At 31.9% G+C, this 27,389-nt stretch overlaps 1 protein-coding gene across 3 annotated transcripts in view; it reads right to left on the bottom strand.

Moving 5' to 3' along the window:
* Positions 1–6,860: 6,860 nt before the first annotated feature.
* Positions 6,861–27,389, bottom strand: part of LOC139492623 (trichohyalin-like) — an 81,752-nt gene continuing 61,223 nt past the window's right edge. For 2 of the 3 annotated variants that reach the window (XM_071280776.1, XM_071280782.1), the window contains exons 42-50: positions 26,392–26,477; positions 25,602–25,787; positions 24,955–25,068; positions 24,328–24,483; positions 23,156–23,260; positions 21,201–21,314; positions 19,538–19,564; positions 9,454–9,541; positions 6,861–6,886 (exon numbers count right to left, since the gene is read on the bottom strand). In XM_071280776.1, coding sequence (XP_071136877.1) covers positions 19,547–19,564; positions 21,201–21,314; positions 23,156–23,260; positions 24,328–24,483; positions 24,955–25,068; positions 25,602–25,787; positions 26,392–26,477 — 779 coding nt within the window. In that variant the 3' untranslated portion in view covers positions 6,861–6,886; positions 9,454–9,541; positions 19,538–19,546. The remainder of the gene's footprint in view (positions 6,887–9,453; positions 9,542–19,537; positions 19,565–21,200; positions 21,315–23,155; positions 23,261–24,327; positions 24,484–24,954; positions 25,069–25,601; positions 25,788–26,391; positions 26,478–27,389) is intronic. The other variant, XM_071280789.1, reaches the window with a different exon arrangement.

Raw genomic sequence — 27,389 nt, 5'->3', positions numbered from 1 at the left:
AACTAATTAAAAAATTGGAAATTACCCAAAACGCCACTAGTCACACACTAGAGCACACAGTCAGAGATGTGGTCCATTGAATGATGGAGAGAAAATAGGAATTTAAAGGGTGTACCGACTCCTTTGAAACAAATACACAAAGTAGCACTCCATTAAAGAAGTTGGAACTTAAATTAGTTAAACAAAAATTACATTTCTTTGGGTGCACCAGTCAAGTTATTTTTGTTTTAAAATGTGTCATGTTTGTAAATATCTGTAAATATCGTTTTTGGTCCTATCTTCCAAAAGATTACCTCTACTGAAAGTAACATTCAAATAACCGATGGCTTCAAATTAGACTTACTTCCGACTTATTTATGTATTTTAAGAAACTGGTTTTTTTTAAACAGAATTTCTGCAATGCCATTCAAGAAATATATATTTGTAGTATATATGTTTTGTCAGAAATAACTAATTCATTGAATGATCAATCATCGGAATCGGGGAACAACCGGTCCCTTTTAAAGACGTATTTACACTTGACATTTTTATCACAAATTTATTTTAATTTTAGAAATAATATTAAATCTCAGACATCGATTAAATTTCAAGATTTCTGTTTGTTTATTTGATAAGAAACTATAAAGTCTATATTATGAACGGTCACTCCATCGACTATCTAATCTATGAAGAGTCTCAAAAAAATCTAATGTCCCGGATACGGGTAACAAGTTGTACTGATACTTAATACAACAAACATTCAATGGGCGATTGTTTGACTCTTACACCCCGTGCGAAATTCTTTTGGTTTATCAACTTGAAGCAAAACAAAGTGTTTCCATTGTTGTTTTTAACCAGGAGGGGATATCCCTCTTTTACCATCAAGTATCATAGATAAAGCGACATCATGTCATATGTGATGACATTTAGATAACCAAACTGTGTATTCAACTTATAAAATTCCAAACGGATTCAAGCAACACAACGAAAGAAAAACATCTATTTGTTAATATTCGATTAAATCCACCTTTTTTAAGAAAACTTCACCATATAACACTAGTTAATATTAAAAAAGAAGTATGCTTACAAAATTATCAACTTATTCTACATTGGTTCATTCGGGACAAGTGCAAAAATACAAATATTGACAGCACATTCCTTTTCAAACAATTTAAAATTTAGAAGAAGCTGTTTTATATTTTCCCAATTGCGATGCAGTGCTGCTGTTTTATTGTTATCTTAAATGAAAAAAATGCAGTTATAAGGTGTCTATATTGTCGTTCGAAAGGGTCTTAAAGTCACAAGTCCTGCTGTACCAGATCTAAGAGGATAGTTTTTGAGCAAACAATTTTCGGGTCATAGTATACTCTCTACGGAACGAAAATCAATACATAATGCAGAACTAGTAACAACCAAACCCATTTCATTGCTTCATTTCTATACAGATCTACATATCATCGAGTTAAAACATTTAAGACGGAATGTCTAGTCTCTCAACAATAAGAAAAATATACAATAAGAAAAACATAAAAACAATTCAGCGAATTTCAAAATAATCCCGAATATAAAGCATCATCTTCTAATGTATGCAAATCCTCGCATCTTTACTGAATACTAAATTGATTTATAAATACCACCTCCATCGTTTTTGACATATGAACAATTCAGAATAAATCTAAACCTTGTTCAGGACATAAAATGGTCTTAGGAGCACACGTATATTGTATCTATCTCTGTGTGTGTTTATTGGTTACAAATATTTAAACATGGAATTAAGTCAATAAATTTTAAAATATACCTATTCAGTACATATTAGTATGAAAACCAACCTAAGTATAATGGATCTAACGGGATTTCAATCGATCTATAGAAGTGGCCGTCCAGACACGTTTATGAAAATGTTTTAAATTTTAAATGGTCTCAGTTTATAATAGGTAAAATATTTCTAATTTAAATTTCAAGCTCAAATGACCTAACTGAATATAAAAACAGCAAATGATGTTTGCACCCAATATTGATCAATACACAAACATTTAAAAAGCAATTCAATGTAATTCGTGATGAAGTTTCATATGAATGGATATTTATTTTGGCAAATGTGTTAAATGGAAGAGAAATATGATTCTTTTCAAACACACCAATAGAAACGCCTTATTGTATACATTAAAATGATCCGTGGGATAAATGTAAATAAGACAGTTACCCAACAACACACACAGAAACCATAGACATTTCACGACTGGCAAACGTCATATTGTTATTCGTAGCTCGCCAGTTTTTGTACTTGTTCTAACGATTAGATCTTGTTTTGTTGCTTGATGGGTACCAAACTATGCAGGCATATTCCACTATAGATCTTACCATGGTTATATAGACTGCTTCTTTTATTAGTTCATTGCAGTGATTGAGTCTTATAGGTTTCGTCGGATAAAACCCAATGTTTTACTTCCTTTGCCTACAATGTTGTGGATGTTTCCGTTTCAGAACAAATTGTTGCTGATGTTTACGTCTGGGTACTTGCTGCCATATCAACACTGCCGAGTGTATGTCCGTGAAGTTTGTATGAAATATCTATTTCTTCTGTGATATGTTTGCATTTTTTGGCGTCGAATCCTTTTTTGCATTAATTCTCTCAGTTTCCAGTGATGTTACAGTGGCGGATGCAGGAATTTTCGAAAGGGGGGGTGCTAGCCCAGGGCAAAGGGGGGTGCAGGGGTGGGGTGCAAACATATGTCCCGATTCAAATGCATTGATCGGCCAAAATAAAGGGGGGGTGCGGACCCCCGGAACCCCCCCTCTGGATCCGCCACTGTGTTAGGTCTTTCTGCAAAATCCACGGTCTACCTGGTTGACAGTTGTTATGAAGAGAATGCTATCGTCTGTAAATTGTTTGGTTTCAAATGACGTTGATGTTTCTGGTTTGTCATTTATGTAGGTCATAAACAATAGAGGTCCAAGAACTGTGCCTTGGGGTACGCCAGATAGAACGGGGACTTGAGAGGTGACAGCTCTTTCTTAAATAATGTTTTGCATTCTATTTTCGAGGAAAGAGCGAATCGATTTGTTAGTTTTAGAGCTAACTCCATAGTATTCTAGTGTGTAATAGGCGATGGTGTGGTACTTTGTCGAATGCCTTTGCAAAGTCAAGAAGGATGATGTCGATTTGTGATCCTTTTCTCAGTGTTTTAGCAATGTCGTTAAAGGTAATGGTTACTGATCGTGATTAGCATGATCGTTTTATGAGGAATCCACGTTATGTATTGGTTTATATTTAATGTGTGTCAAAATGGTCCATTATGCTGCTATAGACTATTTGTTCCAAGACCTTGCATGTGATGGAGGTAGTTGACACCGGTATGTAGTTGGAAGTCTTTTGTCTGCAGGATTGAATAGGGGTACCACCTTAGCATCTCTCCAATCTTTTAGGATTTCACCGGTGTTGAGTGAAGTTTAATACATGATTTTAAAAGAAAAAGGAGCTAGTGGTTCTGTTGCTATTTTTATTATGAATGGTGGAATATATTTTAGTTTCTTGTGTACAATTCGGAAATTAGTATGGCGTTCATTATCACTGGACTAGTATATATTTGTTTAGGGGCCAGCTGAAGGACGCCTCCGGGTGCGGGAATTTCTCGCTACATTGAAGACCTGTTGGTGACCCTCTGCTGTTGTTTTTTATTTGGTCGGGTTGTTGTCTCTTTGACACATTCCCCATTTCCATTCTCAATTTTAGTATAAAATAAGGAATTAATATTTACTCTAAGTTTCCTTACATCAAACTTGGTTTTAGACTTTTTACTTGTCCCTGGGTTTTTGTTGACTATCTTGCTGTATTTGCAGCGACAAATTTTGTTGTTGTTGTTTTTATTTCTATTTAGATTATTTCCACTGCGAATCATTATCAAAAGGGGTAAGTTATACAGAAAAAAATTAGTAAAACCCAGCAATATCACCAACTGCCTGTCTCTAGTAAAGAATCTTCTCTCTGATTGTTTTGAGACTATCATAATGTTGTTTGGTCTTTAAGAATATTTGGTGTTCATTGCACAACTTTAATTTTTATGCCTCACCTACGATAGTAGAGGGGCATTATGTTTTCTGGTCTGTGGCTCCGTCCGTTCGTTCGTTCGTTCGTTCGTTCGTCCGACTTCAGGTTAAAGGTTTTGGTCAAGGCAGTTTTTGATGAAGCTGAAGTCCAATCAACTTGAAACTTAGTACACTTGTTGCTTATGATATGATCTTTCTAATTTTACAGCCAAATTAGACTTTTGACCCCAATTTCACGGTCCACTGAACATAGAAAATGAAAGTCGGAGTTTCAGGTTAAAGTTTTTGGTCAAGGTAGTTTTTGATGAAACTGAAGTCCAATCAACTTGAAACTTAGTACACTAGTTGCTTATGATATGATCTTTCTAATTTTGAAGCCCAATTACACTTTTGACACCAATTTCACGGTCCACTGAACATAGAAAATGAAAATGGGAGTTTCAGGTTAAAGTTTTTGGTCAAGGTAGTTTTTGATGAAGCTGAAGTCCAATCAAATTGAAACTTAGTGCACTTGTTGCTTATGACATGATCTTTCTAATTTTAAAGCCCAATTACACTTTTGACCCCAATTTCATGGTCCACTGAACATAGAAAATGAAAGTGGGAGTTTCAGGTTAAAGTTTTTGGTCATGGTAGTTTTTGATGAAGTTGAAGTTCAATCAACTTCAAACTTAGTACAAACGTTCCCTATGATATGATCTTTCTAATTTAATTGCAAAATTATATTTTTCATCCCAATTTCACGGTCCACTGAACATAGAAAATGATAATGGGAGTGGGGCATCCGTGTACTATGGACACATTCTTGTTTCTTTTACATCTACTTGTCTAGATTGACGTTATTTAGAGCTTGGGAACCAATGGATGACCTCTAGATGTCTTTTTGTTTTGAAAATTTGTGTTACTGTCTTACTGAAATGTTCATGACTTGTGTGTATTTTTTTAGAAGTTTGTTTGTGAAATGAGTCACATCAAACATATATGAGTCTTTCTTGTCTGATAGATTACCACTACTTTCCATATTACCCTCGTCTTTCACTTGGTAACATGGGTAATGTACTACTTGGTAACATGGGTAATGTACAACTTGCTAAAATTATAATTGACTTATTTCCTTATTTTTAAATCAACTTTTTTCGTAACAAAATCCAAACAAACAGATATATCAACATATTTAGTTCATCACGTTGGTAGGTATAAAATAAGACATATATCATATTTTAAACTTAGAGAGATATTCAGTATAATACACACACTTAGAATTGAGAATGGAAACAGGGAATATGTCAAAATACAACAATCTGACTAAAGAGGTACATACACTATTAAAAAAAACAACAACACTTATATGATGTTTCATTTTTATTATAGAAAAGAAAAGAATAAATGAGACAATAATTAGATTCGTTGTATTAATGTTTACAAATAGGTCAATACTGGGCAGCCAAAGACAATTCTTTCTTACTTTTACAAACTGTTCTTTCTCGACAAACTTTTAAAACGGGAAAAAAATGCTAAGCCTTACAAGAACATGTCTATACATTCTTATATGTTGTTTTTATTTGCATGTCAAATATATTACTCCAAAAAAGAATATAATAGATGGTTTTGGTTTTGTGAATACTGAACTATTTTTCCTCCTGTAGAAATAGAGAAACACATACTATGAATCTGATATGGGTAGCAAAAATGACAATATTAACCAAACCTTATGGTTATTGAGCTTTTTTCACTATAATTATTCAGGAAGGCATGCTCAGATACTGACATGGATAGTAAAAAAAGTAATATTTCCCAAATCAAGAACAAAAATTTTGTTTATAAACAAGGTTCAAATTTTTCCAAGTTGTTTAATTCATTAAAGTAATGATCAAAGTTGATGAAACAATACTTTAATTGTTATGCGTAAACAAATTAACTGTGTACATAATGTCAAAACATCCTGCTATGCTCTAAATAGCTGCTATTTATTTAAATGAATAATTTTTATAGCAACATAGAATATGCTGTCTTTAATTTAGATTCAGGTTAATTTTGAAATGAAGATAAGTCTATAAGACACATCTGACTAATTTTATAATAAAATGGACGGTTTTGATATATATAAAGCTACATAACTATGTTAATATAACAGGAAACCTGACCTGCAGGAATAAATATATAAAAAAAATAACAATATATATTGCAAGTTAATTCATAGTTGCACATACGTTTGATTTGTAACATATAAAATTTTATCACAGATATAAAACATTTTTATAACATAATAAATTGTAATTATAAATAGTCATTTACAAGTCATTTACATGTAAATTTTAACGTCATCATAATTTTCAAATTCATTTTTTAAATTTAAAGCTAAGAAATAAACAAAAGTTCTTTACATCTTTCTAAACTCAAATGAAAAGGAACAGAGAAAACTCTAGATTTTTTTTTAGATCAAATTAGTGGACGATTTCTGAAGTCCCATACCTCATTGAAAATTCAGAAATAAATATAGAATAGCTGAAATGTTAGACACATCATAAAAGGTCTCTTTTAGACCTCTTTATGTGTTTGAAATATATCATAAAGAACTAAATGACCTTGGAAAAAGGTAGTACTAACCATTTATATAGAATAATAATCATATTTAATGTCATGATAACTCATCCAATATCATTTTACAAACAAATTTAAAAAAAAAAAAGGAGAAAATTTCTAGTTGAATTGTAAACAGCTTATATTACAAGCATTTAAATTGGAAAAAATGTATAGAAATCAACATAAGTATTAATGTATTAGCAAAACAAATCAATTTCTAACCATTAGTATAAATGTATAAGAAAAAACGAATAAAAGTAATAAAAGTCATCCATAACAAGAAGTAATTGTAACAGGATGCTGTTACGAAGTCTCCCAAACAAAGCTCCCATAACTCGCCATTCATATGTTCATTTGATTTGATTTTTTGTCCCAAGAATATATATGGCTTACGAGTAGAGATCTCCACCATTTACAAGTATTCAAACAGGAGGGGGTGGTGGTGACCCCCCAGGGAAGTTACCTACATTTCATTTGATTTGTTTTATTGTCCCCTACAAGAATATATATGGTTTTAGGGTGGGGATCTGGACCGTTTACAAGATAATAGCACATTCTCAAATTGATCAGGGTGGGGCGACCCCCAGGAACTTCCCTTTAATTTAATTTCATTTGTTTTATTGTCCCCTACAAGAATATATATGGTTTAGGGGTGGGGATGTTGACCGTTCACAAGTTTTCAAACAAGAGGGGGTGGGGTGACCCCCTCCAGACTTCCCTTTTATTTCATTTCATTTGTTTTATTGTCCCCTACAAGAATATATATGGTTTAGGGGTGGGGATCTGGACCGCTTAAAAGATAATAGTACATTCTCAAATTGAACGGGGTGGGGGTGACCCCCAGGAACTTCCATTTAATTTCATGTGATTTGTTTTATTGTCCCATACAAGAATATGTATGGTTTAGGGGTGGGGATGTTGACCGTTTACAAGTTTTCAAACAAGAGGGGGTGGGGTCACCCCCTAGGGAATTCCCTCTTATTTCATTTCATTTGTTTTATTGTCCCCTACAAGAATATATATGGTTTAGGGGTGGGGATGTTGACCGTTTACAAGTTTTCAAACAAGAGGGGGTGGGGTGACCCCCCAGGGACTTCCCTTTAACTTCATTTCATTTGTTTTATTGTCCCCTACAAGAATATATATGGTTTAGGGGTGGGGATCTGGACCATTTACAAGATAATAGCACATTATGAAATTGAACGGGGTGGGGATGACCCCCGGGGACCTCCCTTTAATTGCATTTGATTTGTTTTATTGTCCCAATCAGGAATATATATGGTTTAGGGGTGGGGATCTGGATCGGTTACAAGATATAAGCATATTCTCAAATTGAAGGGGGTGGGGGTGAACTCCCAGGGACTCCCCCTATATTTCATGTGATTTGTTTTATTGTCCTATAATCATTTCTGAAGACTGCATGTATCTACCACTTACAGTTTTCAAGTTATATTCATTTGAAATTTTTAGAAAATAAAATCCCATAGGGTTCTATAGTAAAACCCTCCCTTCTTTCTACCCCCCCAAAATAGCCCTTAATAGACCCCAATGCACAAACGAAAGATTGATGGCTCACCTAGACATATTAGTCTACCATTTTACGAAATCCCAAGTCAATCTGACAAGCGGTTTTGGAGAAACGCTGCGGACAAGTTATTTTTTTAAAGTGGCGGAAGAGGAAGAGGAAGAGGAAGAAGAACTAGAATTGCCATTGCAAGCAATAGCGGATGTCACCCTTCCCCCTATTGCCACTAAGCGGCAGCCATTTCAAACTTGTTTAACAGTAAATGCACAAATATGCATGGCTATTCATCTTTTTGTAAATGTTCAGTATATTCAGAGCATTTTAAAGTATTTCACATTTATACCGTTTCCATGGCAACAGCAGCCATTTTGAAAATTTCAAAGTCAAAAGTCTCATCTTAACTTGTCAGTTACCAATAATATCAAATTTCATTAAGTTAAAACCATTTTGAGAATTTTTGACATTTTTGCAGTTTCCATGGCAACCGTGGCCATTTTGGAAATTCCAACTTCAAAAGTCATATCTAGACTTGACAGTTAACAATCATATCAAGTTTCATCAATTTTGAAGCATTCTGAAATTTTTGCTCCTGTATCCATGGTAACATAGTAGTTCCAATGATTATCAAAATCATTCAAAACCTGTATATAGTGGACAACTATATTGCATAAAAATTTGATGATTTTAGGTTCAAGCATACCAAAGTTATTCACCAAACCCGGAAGTTTTTGGAGCATTTTGACCTTTTTGCATTGTTTCCATGGAAACGGCAGACATTTTGGAAATTCCAACGCCAAATTCCACATCTACCAAAGTTGCTCATCGTTATGCTAAAGTTTCAAAAAAATTGGAGCATTTCCATATTTTTGAAATTTTTGGTGTAGTTTCCATGGCAACATAGCAGATCCAAAATGTGCCAAAATCATCCAAAACCTGTATATAGTGGGCACCTACATTGTATTAAAATCTAAAGATTTTAAGCTTAAGCATTCACAAATAATTCAAGGAACTCCAAAATTTTATTTTTTCACCATTTTTCCGTTTCCATGGTGATGACAGCCATTTTTTAGTTCCAATTTTGCACAGACTCTGGGGAGTCAGGGTTCCTTGTTATAGTGCACCATCATTCGGATTGGTACTTTTGGCTCTGAGAAAGCGGGCGGACAAAATTAGGTGGAAGTATAATAATAATAATACTGAAAAAGAAACAGAGGAAAAGCAATATGTCACCCGACATTGTCGATCGGGTGACATAATAATAAAAATAATAAGAACTGACCAAAAACAATAAGTCTCCAAACTTTGTTTGGGAGACTTAAATATTAAAGTTAACAATCACAATGAAAATTTGTACCACTGTAAGCTGAAAAGTTCTGATGTTGGTTTTGATCTGTTGAATCATCATTCCTGAAAAAAGTCAAAATAAAATGTCAAAATTAAAAAAACAAAGATATTTCCTTCAAATCGATTTGAAAAGCTGACTAGAGCTTGTGTTTATGTAGTTTATTAAATATCGACTCTGAATAAAACTTTGAATCTAGAATCAACTTGTGTGCTGAAATCTATAACAAGAAATAAGAAGATGTGGTAACAACTCCAAGTCACAATTTGAAAAAGAAAATCCATATTAAACAAGGCTGATTTAGTTCAAAACTGGACATGGTTCAGTATAAAATTTCACAGAAAGTACATTCATTATAACATTTAAATAAAATTGTTCTAGAAATATGACAATCCTTTACGGAATCTACTAATTGCCTCCATTATCATTCTCATGTTTTATGTGCTATCACTTATAGTATAATGCCACTTAAGCATGATGTTTTAATTGGAGGTAAGAAAGGACAGAATAATTATTTAATTGTCTGACTACCTGCCAGTATAACTATGTCAATTTCCTGATGCTGAAAGGTGATGCAATTAACATCAAATAAATCAACATACTACACTGAAAACAAGTTGAGGGTTATAAGCGGAACTTTTGTTCATTTTCATGCCAAAAAAAAGTCTCAATTTTGCCTGACGTATTTCAAATGATATGGCACCTGCATTTTTGCATATTGCTAATTAATACTTTCTAAAACAAGTAAATACTTTAAAAATTTAAAAAGAAATTTGATATCTATAATTTTAACATAACACGGCATTTTTCCTTTGAAGTTTTTACGTGATAATCTGCTTACTAGTTCAGTTTCTGAAAAACCATGGTTTAATATAAAGATTGATATGTTATTCCATTAAAAAAAAATCATGACGTACTTTGTGCTTGCAACTTCATGTAGAGAGGGGGAGCTTAGACTATGGTTTAATCTGATAGTTTTCATGTTAAACTATGATTTAAACCCCGCCTCTTTGTTACGACTCCATGTGACTGACAGTTAAGTGAATGCACGACACAAGTATTTCTGAATGAACCGGCTGATTTTCGAAAAATTAACTGGATCGATTTTCTCGTGCACGTGCTAAGCAGGGGGCTAGAACGACATTCCCACTGGGTTTTTAATTGGATAAAAAATCTCCAGGCAACTTTTGAATGATGTTACAAAACATATACACCACGCCTAACTCATTATCATTTTTAAACGAACTCATCCTGCAGAATTCGTCGTTTAAATATGTTAACTCGTAAATAGCGTGGTATATATAATACTTAAAATGGTTCATCATCGCCAGCCTCCTAAGTGACTTTGTTAATTTCAAACAAATATTGATTGGTTGTTATTACAAACTAATTGGACCATAACTCAGAACAGAATCACATTAATTGAGTCTTTCATTTAAGAACAAACTAACTTCTGTCAATTTTTACTTCCAAATTCATCTATTTTCATATGCTTTTGTATAACTATGTCATTTCAAGAACATTGGCTTCCTGGACCATATGAAAATCTGATATTTTTATATTGAATTGTCCCAGAAAACTACAGCACTATTATTTACACAAAAGTTATAAATAAGTAGATTTTCAATTATGAGTGGCTAGTAAAAATAATGAAATATTGAACATTATTACTGGAACTTATTTGAATTTCAAAAGTCCTTTATCAAATATTTGTTTACAATCTATCAGAAAATTGATTCTTTTGTAAATAGGTTTAATCTCCAAGTTTATGCATGGTGAGTTTTAAGTTCTATTATCTTAATCAATATCACAGTGTAGATACTATTCTGTACGCTTTCCGGAAGTCGCGATTTTCGAAGCGAGAACTTTTTGGATCACATTTTAAATTTGTCGGATATACTATATTAAACGGTAAGATGTTCATCTGTACATTGCTTAATGATTAATTCAGCTGACATCGATACTCACAAATGGTTTATAATTAAATTTAGCACATTCATTATTCGTATCTTTGCCTTAATTAAGAGATTTTCAAGTGCATCACTAAGGAAAATCAGTTGGTGAACCTAAAAACAATCTTTTTGCACTCTTACTGTACAAATTAACGTAAAATTCAGACTTAATTTACTAGATAAAGTGTATTTTAAGTGGTGGTAAAAGTTTCAGCCAGATCTTTGAAGCCAGAAATAAGAAAATTACACTTGTTTGAATTTCTCACTGTACGATCAGTCTCGCTTGTATATTTTGAAACTGTATGATCAGTCGTTATTTCACTGTATTCTAGTAGTGATTTCAAAGTTATTTACGATACATTAGAAGATGGCATTTTTCTAAATAACACAAATATATTTTAATAAATTCACATCCTGTAAACTTTTCAAACATGTTTTAGCTTGATAGGGCGTACTCGACTTACTACATTAAGTATAAGGATGTTTGAATGTGGCTGAAATAAGAAAAAGGTTTGTTTGTTTATAGAAGTTTCAGAAATGTCCTCTGTTTTACTTAAAATTGTACAAACACACAGATTTAATAGTTACTATATAAAAATGCATGAATTTACAAACATTCGAGGCCGTACTGTAGCCTATAATTGATCACAGTTCCTTCACTTTGTTTTGGATGTAGATCTGTCTCTTTCACACTCAATTGTACACCACTTTGTGAGGCGATGGTTTATAGTGATAATGAAGTCCGTCTTTCCGTTCGTCCGTTGGACCGGTACAACATGTTTCGCCGGTTTTGCAAGCGCATCTCCACATACACCACTTAATATACATTGGTGTTTCCAGACATTTTTAAATGGAGAGGGGGTCCAATCCAGGAGAAAAGAGGATTCCAAATATATGTTCCCATACAAATGCATTGAAAGTTAAAAAAAAAGAGTTTCAAACCGCCGGATCCCAATTTTCTTGAATCCGTCACTGGTATAACTATTAATTATTTTTTTCTCGGATTCCGTATCATAAATATAAAAAATATAAAAAAGAAGATGTGGTATGATTGCCAATGAGACAACCGTTCACAAGAGATCAAAATGACACAGATATTAACAAATGTAGGTCACCGTATGGCCTTCAACAATAAGCAAAGCCAATACCACAGAGTCGGCTATAAAAAGCCCCGAAATGACAATGTAAAACAATTCAAACGAGAAAATTAACGGCCTTATTTATATAAAAAAAGGAATGTATTTCTGATTTTATTAAGAATATTTTATGGGGTCTCTTTATATAAGATACGGACTTGAACATTGCATTATATGGGGGCACCCATCAGATATTTCCAACCGTGACCTCCAAAACCAATTGTTAAACTTTTCTAAAATTGCTCCATTTGTAATCTATTAATGTATGTATGGACCGGACCTTCTATTTCGAATATTTTGTAAAAATATTTTTGATGTTTCTCTATCGTAAATACGGACTTTGTCATAACCTTATATTGGGCGTACCTATTTTATATCCACAACTTCCTTCAGACACTTGTCATAACTTAATGAATCTTTTTTTTTTTTTCAGATTCCTTATCATTTAATTCAATTGTGTACCTCTTATTTTGGTTTTTCGAAAAATCATCAGTTTTTTATTTCCATGATATGGACTTTTCCATTACCTTATTGGGTGGTACCCGCTTACTATACGCAACTTTCAAAAACTTACCATATACTAGTATTAATAAAACTTTCTCATATTCGTTATTAAATGATGCCCCTGTGCACCTATAATTTAGTTTTTCTGGTGGTTTATTTTTTTCCAAAACATGGACTATAGAAGTGGCGGGGTATAATTTCGTTAATTCTTTCCTCAATACCTAAAGTTTTTTAACAAAGCTTTCTCTATCTATTTTTTGTCATTTTAAAGGAGACAGGCTTGATGTATGTAATCACCAATTGATCAACGGTAGACGGTGTAAATAGTCTTTAAAAATGTAATAGTTAAACAGATAACTGCAACGACACACTAATACAGTCCACAAAGCGAATCATGTATTGCTTTTTAGGCATTTGATTTTAAGTAAGACTGACGGAACAAAAATTAATTTGCCGTCTACAAAAATCATCAGAAATATATTTGTATTGTCTGATGAAAGAAATTACACGTTATAGTTCCATGGACACAATCATAATATCACATAGACACGTATATACCTTCAAATTGCCGTTGTTTTTCAGTCAAGGTCGTTAAAAACTTCCATTTGTTGTTGTTTTTTTCTTCAAAATCACGACTGGTCATACAGACAAAAAATCTGAAATCGCTACTAGAATACAGTCAGTTTTAGACTGATCGTACAGTAATTTATTTTGGGTTCCTCAAGGAAAGCATATTTTTTTATTTGAAATACGAACATTCTACTTAAATACGGTAGGAATATTGAAACAGTATATATTTTACTGTAAACTGATGCAAATATTCGCAATAAAAGATTATCTGCTTTGTACTACGAGAGCAAAATTGTCAATCGATTTCACATTTTTCTATGAAGTTGGTGTGATGCACGCGAATATTTTATATTCTACTGCATGTTTTTGTTACAGTTACTCATATTTATGATGTTATACATACATTTAAGATGTGCAAAGCACTTTATAGATATAGGAGTAAACAAATGATGAGAAAAAGCACCAAAACAAAACCGTTCTGTTAGCCAGTTTGAAATCCTCGCTTCGAAAATCGCGACTTCCGGATAGCGTACAGAATAGTATCTACACTGTGAATATGAAAAAATTGGTTTAAATCTCTGAATGTTCCTGATTATATCAGAGTAACTATGTAACAGTAGGGTAACAGTTAAACAATGGACAAAAAAATAATACTTTATGAATTTGGTATGTGTTTCCGAGGCAGGTTTCTGGATTTAATTTTATCAGAAAAACACTTAAAACCAAAAATGTGAAAGCCAGGGATTGAAACATACTTGAAGAGCTCCATGTAAAGAGACGTTTTTACACTTTGATCCTTAGGTAACCCATAAAAAACATCACATAACTTAGTCTTCATTCATTCACATTCAATAGATTTGTAAGTTTTGAAACTGTCCTTGATTTATTATATAAAAATATGAAGATGTGAAATGATTGCCAATAAGACAACTCTCCACAAGAGATCAAATGACACAGAAATTTACTACTGTTGGTCACCATACTGCCTTCAACAATGGTCAAAGACCATACTTTATTCAAAATCAATTGAAAGTTGAATTGTATGTTGACCTTATCATATATTTCTGATAGTTTCCCCGACCTATTCAAATATTTTTATGCCTGAAAAGGACACTTTTGACAGCAGCACGTCCTACCACCTTGTATATAGGAAGTGGACCCCACCCCAAAAGAATTTCAGCCTTAAGTTATGATTAAAGAAGGTGTTGTATGCATACACAGGACAATAAAAGCTGCTAGTGGTCCACACCAGCTCTAATGATTTCCATTTTTTTGGGGTGAATAAACACGATACTTTCTAACTTTAATGTGTTGGTTATTATAAAGGGTACATGCTAGGGAAACTTAATTCCAGTTTAGGAACATTGTATTACAAAGGTAAACCAGCACAAATCAAATCAATCACATTCATGAATAAATTTAGCTGTTGATGTTTGCCACCTTATAAAAACTTATCCTAAGAAATACTGGACATGAAACAAGACACATGAACATGCATTATATTTATTAAGAAGGATTATTGATTTTACGTCTGAATTACAAAATTAATCTTTTGTTATAGTTTTATATTGTCATGCCATTTAATCTCCTGATTATAAGTAATTAATGACTATAGACTTATCATTAACTAGATTAACAACATAAATAACAAGTATGGATGGCTACTTTACAGTGTAACCAAGAAATAGACCCTCTTTCCTGTCTTAAGGATTGTCCAAAAAATAATTTATTTAATTATAAATTCATTTCCTTTCTAAATATCATTTTCTTGCATAGTTTAGTTGTTTTGTAAGAGGTTATAGAGTACCATTAATTTACATTAATAAATCTGTATTATGAAAATTAACAGGAAAGGCTTGTATTTATTCACCAGCATATCGAAATTAACTGCTTCTGTAATGCCTCAATTTCATTATACAATGTGGTATTTATTATCAACAAAAACCTGTAAACTGATATTTTCAATGAAAATTTAACATGTTTTTTTACTATTGAACTGCAAAAGTTGGAGACCATCTGTCAGCATAATGCAATATACTGTTTTAACTATATAATTTTCTAAAAGTTTATCAACATGGTCCAAAATTTTCAAGAATATACGTCTAGTCTAAAAAAAAAAGATTGAACAGATATATCTTGGCCTATTTTACTTATCATTTTCACCAATTAAAAAAAACTTGAGCCTACACTAACCTTACTTAGGTAGCACTCCACAGTTAGGTGTGTAGTTTCGCATTTTGGCCCCTGTGGATTTTTCAAATATGAGAGCTAGTGTGCAATAGAATTCATTTTTGGATAGCTGAGTATTAAAATAGCCTTTGTATTGGGTTTATATGAACATCAAGATTATGTAATGTTTGTACATGTAATATAGGCTGTTTCCTGTATGACAGTCCGTATTTATATGTCCCTACCATACATTGGTCTGGCAATTATTGTAATGTTTTTTTCCAACTTTTTATCGCACAAACTTTGTGAATGGAAACGAAAAAATGAGGCGAAAGACACCCATTTTTTATTTGATCATTAGGAAGATTTATGAAAACAGTTTCTAAAAAGGTATCACTCAAAGGCATTGAAATTCTAGTTTGATCCAAATTTTGTCCACCCCCCTTTTTGCAATATTTTATGGTAAATAAATGCAGAATGTTGCAATGGATACACATAAAAGGAATTAATTTTCACTCTTTTAAATGTAAATATTGTACAGTTGATTGTGTAGAAGACGAAAAACATTTTTTAATGCATTGTGAATTTTATTCAGATCTGCGATATGGTCTATTTTTAAAAGCAAGTGCTATTAACCCCAATTTTTACGATTTTAATCATGACGACAAATTTATTTTTCTGATGTCACATGACTGTATACAACCCTTTTTAGCAAAATCCTTATATTTTATGTTTAATCGCAGAAAATATTGTGTATAACAGGTTGTTTTTTTTTTGTTATTTTTAATGTAATTTAAAAGGTTATTTTTATTCATTTGTAATGAATGTTAGAATAAGTTTTAAAGCAAAAGTGTCTCATAAGTCAGTCATGGCTGGATACCGATATTTTAACTTCGATGTAAACTTTTATTTGTATTTTTATACTAATATTATGATGTATGATATTGTTCTGTATTGGTATGTGACACTATAATAAAATATTCTGTCTGTCTGTCTGTCTGTCTTTAACTTTGAAAATCAAATCTATGGAATATACTGATTACATACATATGCACATGTACAACACAAACAGTTAGGTTTATGTATTAGAAATCCAGGACTAGGAAATGATAAACATTTTGTGGTTCATTTTTAATTTTATTTTCTAACTGTGGAGTGCTACCTTATTAAATTTGTCGCCTGAATGGATATATTTGGTAATCTGAATGGCAACATTTTTATTATCTTTCGAAAAACAAGTCTGTCATGTTGTTAACAACTTCAAAGAGTGCTTATTATCAATTAACTAAATTGAGTTGGACAATAATGGGTGTGTCCATGGTCATTTATTTAAAAACAACTAACTTAATATTTTGACCTCAACAAATATAAGGGTTCAAAGTAAATATTTCTTAAATAAAAAATTATCATGTTCTTATAATGTTATATAGAAGAAATTATCAATTGATAACACTAAGGAAAGTCATTGCAACCTTAAATTTACATAAAGTTAATTTACCCCATGTTTGACTGTACAAGACAGGTAATTACTTAATGGCTATTTCCTAATTAGGACTAAAAACTTTCCCATTATGCATATTAATTGCATGATAACATGCACCATATCACAAACCTCTTATTGGTCTCAAGATCAAGTAACGGTATAATTGATCATTCTTAACGAGATTTACTAAGTTCTATAGATTAACATGCAATGTAAGCATTTCAATCTATACTTGGAAACTATTTCTTATGCATTTTTGATTAATAGGAAAGAAAATTCTCGTGTGGATGTTTTGACTACCCATGTTTGCATCAACATCTGAAACATTGAGCATTTCCAATACAAAATTATTCTTTAATACTATAGGCCTTACAATGACCTATAGCTGTAAATTTCTGTGCCATTTTGGTCTCTTGTAAAGAATTGTCTCATTGGCAAACATATCACATCTTCTTTTGTATAATAAATATATTTGCAAGTTTACTTTGGCCCTTAAAGGCCCTAAACGTAAAAAAGTTACTGGACAAACGCATGGGAGAACAAAACATACACAAATAATGGCTTGTGATGCAAAATAATTTGAAGACCCATGCAAAGCATACATGTAAATGATTAAAATCACAATTCAATGAGATTGTGTTTATGAATAACTATTTTGATGACTGAAGCTGTCAATGTAAATATTTCCTGGTACAAATGTACTAATATCAGGTAGGTCACATAATTCCTTTACATCATTTAACCTAATAGATAAAACAGATTTATAAAGAACAATCAATTATTTTTTTATATTTTTATTTGAATGTCTTTAGTGAAACAATTGGATCTTGTTATACATTTGAAGGTGTCAAATTTCTGTATTTGCATCAAATCTCAAGCAGGGATAATATAGCTTTGTAAACTTTTGATCATGTGACTGTTAAAGGGCAATAGTTATTACATTATCTCAAAGCATGAAATAATCCATATTTCAATAATTCAAAATAGATTGAAACTTTATAAAATTAATGTGTACAACACTGATACCAATCAGTCATCTTTGCAAGGGGAAGTAATCCAAATATCTTTTTAAATATTATCATAGAGAAGGTATATAGAGTAAAGGCAAGATATGCATACAAATAATACATTAGTAATAATCTGATTAACTGTACAAGAAACGGAAACATGAGATAAAAGTTTATATTTAAAGAATCTGAGAAGAAATTATATAAAAAGCATTCTATTTCATCCATAACTATTTGCCTAATTTGGAAATCCAAATAGTGCTGGTGAATGAATTACTTTATTAATTTATCATTGAAAAAACATAATTATTTATATAAAACCTTTTTATAAAACTTCACTATGATCTAAATAAGTTGGGGAAAGAAACCCATGTGTTTCCAATAGTGCTTCTGGCCTGCTTTAAAACATCTAGGAGCATAGCATAATGAATAAAAGAAGATGAAGGTCAAAGAGACAGCAACCTAACAACAACAAAACCTAGGGTAAACATCAAATAATAAAATGCAATCACACATGTATTATCTATTTACGTAATAACATGTTGCTCCTATACAGGAGTTTTATGACATTCATAGCCTGATGTCATATTTGACCATTAGATCCATGAAAAGACCTAAATGGGGTGTACAATTTTAAACTATGTGTTATGATGGTGACCATTTTGATTTCTAATGGGCATCATGATTTGGCACAATCTTTTTGATCAAATATATGAAAAGCTGGTTGATAATCTTTCCCATAGGATTTAATGTAAAACTAATGTTGCAATAGTGGCTTGGTTGAATTTCAAATAAACATGCTTGGTATTGGACCACAATTCAATACATGAACAATTTTTTTTAAAAGTTTTCTAATGTTTTAACAGCAAATTTTAACCTATAATTGTTAAGTCAGAGGGGGGAACAAAAACACAAACTTAAACTCAGTGAAAATAACAAAAGGAATTCTTCAGCAATATTTTATTCATCTGGTTATGTGACCTTGTAAAAAAGGTCAAGAAATGAAGCATTTACAGACAAAGACCTGAATGACAGAAAAGGTAAGCTTAATAAAAACTTAAACTAAAAACTGCTAATCATAAAACAAATAAATGATAAACACCAAAAACATACCAGACCCAATAAAAAATAAGGAGTAATCAAAGAGATAAAAAGATAATAACAAAAGATATTTATAAAAGAAAATTAAACAAAGATTGAGGTTTAAAGGGAAGGTAAAAAGGTATAACATCATATTTACCATGCATTATTAATCACTGTCTGACAACTGTATATATAACAATATTATCAATAATAACTTAAATAAAATAACAGTGTAACAATGTCCCTCATGTTGTAGATATTTTAAAACATCTTATACTAAGATTGCTAACACTATTACTTTTCTTATATTTCTATATACAAGGGGCATAGCTCCTGTAATAATAGTTTGTTTAACATTCTTCAAAGACCTTGCTGATAACAGCCTTTGACATAACCTTTATAATAAAAACTGTCAAGAAATCTAAGTGTGAGACTTTGTACAAAGATTTTATTTTTCATATATCATAATCAATATTAAAAGATTTTGAATCCCACCAGAAAAATCACATGCATGATATTTCCAAGGATTGATCAGACTCATCAGAGATATTGCTGATATAAACATGCTATAAGAATTTCATAAAAATTTAACAAGAATTGTACACTTGAGAGCACTAGCAATGCAATTTACTACAGAATTTACATTACTAAGGGAAATAACTCCTGAAAAAAAATGATTGATCAGAGCTGATTTTTCTATCAGGTCAGAGACCTTGCTGTTATCAAACCTTTAATATAAGTTTCTTAATAATCTTAAAAGAAATGAAGTTTTGACAATGCTTCCAAAGCAATATATCATTTACTTTATATTTTCAAGGGCATAGCTTCATTAAAATAATTTTTAGTATTTGTCCAAGACATTGCTAATAAAAACTGTTCACATAAATTTCATGAAAACCGGGTTAGAATTGTACATGAGAGAGCCCTTAAAAGACCACACAGACAGACGGAAGCCAGGTTTTATTATCTTCCAAGCAACTAGTGACACAGTGGACAATTTAAGGGGGTTCGCGGGTCTAAATCATTTATATAGGATTTCTCTATATTTTTCTATAAATGAACTTTATCTCATAGTTAATAGAAAAATAAAATAAAAAAGTGGGGTCACCGTTCATTTGCGCTCACAATCTGCCTTCGAAAGAAGCATACATTTTTGTAAAGGTGTTTTTTTTCTGTTGAAGTAATAGGAGAAATAAAGGTAATATCGAAATAAAAAAAGAAATTTATTACAGAAATCGCTCAAATTTTACAATAATTTAGTTTAAGTACAGCTTATATGGAAATTATATTAAAAAAGATAGGTCACCGATGAGTTGAAAAAGATATTTCAATTTTAAAGCCAAAAAATGGCATGTTTCTACCAAAGGGAGATAATTTGGAACTTTTTCAATGATGTATACATTTTAAAAGTCATCTGGGGCCAACACGAATTGATTGTTTTGAAAGATTTTTGTACCATATGATAAAGTAACAACTACAAAAGGAAATCAATAAAATTTGTAAAGAAAAACAAATGTTTGATTTTTTTCTGAAATTTTTATACCCTCGAGCCTCCTTAAGACAATACATATACAATGTACAATTTATAAGATAGGAACATTAATATGATGAAAAAAAAAACCCACAAAAAATACTATTTAAAATTTTAAAAAGGTCCAACACAAATTAAAAATATTACCATGACAACAAATAAAATAAAGTTAACACAAACACTTTACATAAAAGCTGTTATAAAAAAAGGATTAGGTATAATATGGGGTCAAGCTGACAAACATTGATGGTATGGTACCCTGCACAGAAAGTAGTTAAATCTATTTTACCTGATCTTCTGGGATAGGACTAGCTCCCATGTTGTTTGGACTCCTGGATCTTGCTCTATGTTTGGACTTGGCAATCTTCTGTTGCATTTGCTGCAACTGTCTGTCACGTTCTTCCTGTAAATTAAATCATTGATGTTTTATAATGCATAGAAAGATTAACAGGAAGTACCGGGTATTATTGAAGGATAACAGATCACACAAACGACACACACACCTCCTCCTTTATAATAGCAATCTGAACAGACTCACATCACCAGACAACACACACACCTCCTCCTTTATAATAGCAATCTGAACAGACTCACATCATCAGACAACACATACTCAATATTCAAATTTACAATAAGGTAGATTGAGTGTCTTCCGATGTTTTTTTATTTGATAAAAATATTAAGAAGAATTCTCATATAAGGAGAGACAAGAGTGCACACGCTGAAATGTCTCGCCTTCTATACTAATCATTGATATTATGTTGATAGTCCTAAGTATAAAGTTAATCTTTAATACAACTGTCACATAAACTTAACATTAACCAAGATAACTAAACAAAGACCAATGAACCTTGAAAATGAGGTCAAGGTCAAATGAACCATTCCAGGCAGACATGTAGAGCTAACAATGCTTCTATACAACATATATAGTTGACCCATTACTTATAGTTTAAGAAAAATAGACCAAAACACAAAAACTTAACACTGTGCAATGAACCGTGAAAATGAGGTCAGGGTCAAATAAAACCTGTGCGACTGGTGTAAAGATCATAAAATATTTCCATACACCAAATATAGATGACCTATGGCATATAGTATTAGATAAAAAGACCAAAACTCAAAAACTTAACTTTGACCACTGAACCATGAAAATGAGGTCAAGGTCACATGACATCTGCCCGCTAGATAGGTACACCTTACAATCATTCCATACAACAAATATAGTAGACCTATTGCATATAGTATGAGAAAAACAGACCAAAACACAAAAATTTAACTATAACCACTGAACCATGAAAATGAGGTCAAGGTCAGATGACACCTGCCAGTTGGACATGTACACCTTACAGTCCTTCCATACACGGAATATACTAGCCCCATTGCTTGTAGTATCTGAGATATGGACTTGACCACCAAAACTTAACCTTGTTCACTGATCCATGAAATGAGGTCGAGGTCAAGTGAAAACTGTCTGACAGACATGAGGACCTTTCAAGGTAGGCACATATCAAATATAGTTATCCTATTACTTATAAGAGAGAATTCAACATTGCAAAAAATCTGAACTTTTTTTTCAAGTGGTCACTGAACCATGAAAATGAGGTCAAGGACATTGGACATGTGACTGATGGAAACTTCATAACATGAGGCATCTATATACAAAGTATGAAGCATCCAGGTCTTTCACCTTCTGAAATATAAAGCTTTTAAGAAGTTAGCTAACACCACCGCCGCCGCCGCCGCCGGATCACTATCCCTATGTCGAGCTTTCTGCAACAAAAGTTGCAGGCTCGACAATAACTCAGATGTTGTAATTTTTTGAAAGAATGTGTATTCAATTTACCTACCGGTATTTCATTTCATAGCAAGGAGAACTTCAAAGCGGTAGTCAAAATAATGGATTCTACCTAAACATGCTCAAAATGTATAATTCTGAGTCTACTTATGCACAATTTAAATTTCAGTTCTGATTTTCTTTTCTTTTTTTTTAAATTTCCTCTGTTATACAATATCCCTTAGCAGCACTGGAAATCAAATGTAGAGATTCCTGTTTTATATTCTTAATCTGTCCACAAAAAAAAATGAAATATTTCAATGATAACAAAATCCTAAAAGTTACAAACATACTCCAATATTTCACCTTTTTTCAAACAAACACTTTGTGCTATCCGTTTTCTTGTGATCCAAGTTATTTTAAGCTTCAAAATATTAGTACATTTTAATAGTAAGAGCCATTTTACTCACGGTTTTTGTTTTGTGGTATTCTTTCTTCTGTCTTTCAGACATATCCATTATTTCTTTTGCCTGCATTTCCTTCTTTCCTCTGGATTTGTCTAACCTTCTTCTCAACTACAAATATAATACAACAATAATTTGAAATCTCTTCTAAATAAATTTGTCCTGCTGATAATTATTTTTTTTTGTAGATGATTTACACATTCAACAATTTCTTCGTTGCATCCTTTTACTAGAGGAAAACAAAAGCTAAGTAAAGACTTAAACAACAACAGATACTATTAGGCTGATTTGATTGAATTTTGGTGTTTTAATGCCACTTTTAAGCACCACATTTAGGTTATTTTGTGGCGGCCAGTTTTTATACGCCCATCAAAATTTTGAGTCAAAATTTCTGAGTTACGGCACTTTGGGGGGTGTTTTTTTCACATGTCGCACCGTATCTCAAAAACGATTCTTGATTATGGCTTTAAACTTTTAACACTTCTTAGTTATATTAATCTTAAGATCTGTATACTTTTTGGTGATGGTTCAAAATTTTATTTTTGAGTTATTGAGTATTTTGTAAAAAAGAGCGAGAGGTTTTTTACGTGTTGTGCCGTATCTCAGAAACAATTTATGAATATTGCTTAAAGCTTTACACACTTCTTAGTTATGTTAATCTTAAGATCTGTATACTTTTTGGTTTTGACTCAAAATTTTATTTTAGTGATGTTTAGGTTTTCGTAAAAAAAAAAAACAGGGTGGGGGGTTTCACATATCCTGCCGTGTCTCAAAAAGATAATATGGTTATTGTTTAAAACTTTCTCAGAAACTATTTATGATTATTGCATAAAACTTCCACACAAGACGTCGGGCGTATCATGCGATCATGGCGCAGCTGTTTATAATTGGTGGAGGCATCCAGAGTTCCTAAAGAAAATCACGACCTGATAGGAAAACTGACAATCCTAGTCAATTAAGATTGGAGTCAAGCGCACCCACACGAGCGGGGTTCGAACTCACACATCAGTGTTGACAGTAGTAACTACCTAGACCACTCAGCCACTGAGGCCCAACTTGTAGACTGCATTGTTTCTACAAATGACTACAGCAACACTTGAACACTATAGATGGTAGTAATAGCAACAAGCGCATGATACTTGACAAAACAAATTCTTTCAGCACTAGATATAACTCACCATTTCTTGCTGTTGCTCCTGTTGTTGTTTGATCTTATCGTGCAGACTTGTCTGTTCTCGTACAAGTTTATTAAATACAGCTTGTTTCTGATCTTCAGTAATATCCACATTAACCACCGTTTTTTCTCTGTGTAGGGCAAATAGTGGAGGAGTTTTCTACAAAAAAAGAATTAAGTTTGATTAGCTGAAAAATGCAGGATACTTGTTTTATTTTCCAGTTTTAGAAATTTTTACCATGAATTCCAAGTAAATAAAACTTGATTAGTTAAATAAACTGTTGACACAGATATATGTCTCGCCTATTGCATAAAATTTAGAAAAAGACAATCTGATGGACAACAATATTGTTTATTCATTTAGTCTCAGGATCATGATCTAGTGAGCAGGGCATGAAAATGGTTGACAATGGTACAGACAGATATGTAACTTTATAGAAAGTATCATTGTTTATTGTAAGTAGTTACTATTCAATTTAACTAGAAAAGGTTAACGTTGAAAATTGCTAATTAATTCAAATCCCTTTGTCTTGCTTTCCGCAACTTTACTTGCAGGTGAGACAAAAATCAACACGGTATGACATTCTAACAATTTATTTTTTCCCCCAAATAATGAATTTGTATTATTTACCTTTGAATCAACTGTACTTGGGCGAGAGTTGCTCTCTTCTTCAGATACATGCATACCAGCTTCTTGTTTAAGACGAATTCTTTCTTCCTTACGAAGCCTGATCTTATCCTGAAGCTGAAATATTAATTATTACCATTGAGATTTGCCATATAATTTGTTTGTAATTAAAATAGAAACAGATTCTTTATACAACAGAAACAGATTTTTTATATATATCTCAACTTGATATGGTGGAAAAGCAAATACAGTTGTTGAACAAACATAAAAGGCAGGTAGGAAATTTTTTATTTTAATAATGTTATAATTATTTTTTTTTTCATTTTGACAGGTTTTGAACCCAGACTGATTTATTTCTATCAGGGAAACAAATTAAAAAGTAGATATAAATGGATAAAGCAATTGAATTTATTATCCAATTTCCCAACACAATGAATAAAGAGCGATGATTAATCAAAATAAACATAGGATTCTTCTTATTATCATTTTATGATGCAAATTTACCAGCCCTAGTTTTGAAAACATTACAGTGAACTTATCATAACCTTGAGGTGAGAAAATCAACAATTTTGAAATGCAACAGCAGAAAAATTGGAAAATGAAAGATAAAATAAATCTTAAAATAAAAATTTCAAAGTATTTGTACACACTTTGCTGCTTTGTCTACTTTTCTCTCCATCAACAGCTTGTTTTGATTTCTCTGCTTGACTCTGCTGCAGCATCAAGATATGATACGCTTCTATTTCCTCTTCTTCCTTTTCTTGTCCTTTTCTCTTCTTTTTGTTTATTTTTTCTTTCAATGCTTGTTTTTGTTTGGCTAGCTCTTCATCAAGGGCCTATTAAAATAAAGAATTTGACATAATAACTGAAAATGAGTAAACAAATTATTTAATTAATCAATGAAATCAAAGACGTTCTACTGATTCAAGAAACATACCTGCTAGCTAATTTACAAGGCCAATTTTCACACACATAAAAAACTCTGAGATATAATGTGATATTTCATGAAGATTCATTTTTTGTGCTGTTTTCTTTGACATAAATTTAAGATACTATTTCTACATAAAGTAATGCTTCTACAATGTCAGGAATATGGCAGTTTTTTTTATTTGTTTGATGTGTTTGAGCTTTTGATTTTACCATTTGTGAATCAAATTTAAACAATTTCAGTGACTTAAAGGGACATAGCTTTGTTCACAATTGTTTATTTTCAGTGAAGAAGAAAATATACAAGTCTGTATGAATGGGTCAATATAAACTTTTGTATAAATATCAACCAATCCAGTTAAATGTTTTAGAGAGCTAAGGCCTTACAATTTGGACACATTGTATCTCAAGGAGAAATACACTATATCACAATTTTGATTTTCACAATTATTAAACCAAAGCTCAAAATGGTTTTTAATCATACAATAAATGTTTACAGCTATATATACATACTTTTCTTTTGGCTTGTTGTTCTTTTTCCAATTGTTTAAGTTCTGCCTGGATATCAATTTCTTCACCTGCCATCTTGGCTCTCATGGCTATAAATATACAGATAATTAACAGATTAATGTTCTGTAATCATTTTGTTTGTCATACTAAACAAAATAAATAATGTTTTTAACATGTAAAAAAAACGTGTATACCATCAAATTAAATCTTTTGTTTAAATTTGTGATTTGAACATTCTAAGATTTTTCTTTTTATGACATCTGTTGTACATTAATTTTGTGCATAAAAATCATATTCAGAAAATAAGCTAGAGATGACAAGAACATCAATTTTCTTTAACATTAATCAATGAATTCTAAAGTTCAATTGTAATATCTCACCGAGCCAATCCCAAAAGATGACAGTGTACCTATGATTTTATATGTGAAAAGTGATAACAGCACACTATTACAATCAAATCCAGTTTACACTAGTCAGGTGAAGTTTCTAAGACTTAAAATAAGGATCAATGCTGTTTCAATTATCATACGCACTACAGGACATTAAAAACTTTAATTCTGTTATTTTTATTTTAAATTCTACTTACCAGTATAGTCTTAGAGGAGAAGAAGCAAATGAAAATTTTGAATACATGGACATACAACAGGTGATAGCAACAGTGGCGGATTCAGAACTTTTCATAAGTGGAGGCCCACTGAAAGCCTAAGAGGGGGCCCTCTCCGGTCATGCTTCAGAGATTCCCTATATAATCAACCAATTTTTTTTCCAGAAAGGGGGGGGGGGGGGGGGCAGAGCCCTATGGGCTCCCCTCTAAATCCGCCTCAGAGCAAAAGTACACCCTTAGGCCATTGTGCCATGTCTCACCTTTTTGTTATTTTGATAATGCAAATGTTGAAGTAAAATAGCATTACTTTAAAAAGTAAGTTATGCAAATATTCAAAGTCAATGAACAATGACTGAAGGTACATGTCTAAACAATCTCCATGGAAATGAGATACCAC

This window comes from Mytilus edulis, chromosome 1, assembly GCF_963676685.1.
Source record: "Mytilus edulis chromosome 1, xbMytEdul2.2, whole genome shotgun sequence".
NCBI lineage: Eukaryota > Metazoa > Mollusca > Bivalvia > Mytilida > Mytilidae > Mytilus > Mytilus edulis.
This window is presented reverse-complemented; position numbering and strand designations above follow the sequence as displayed.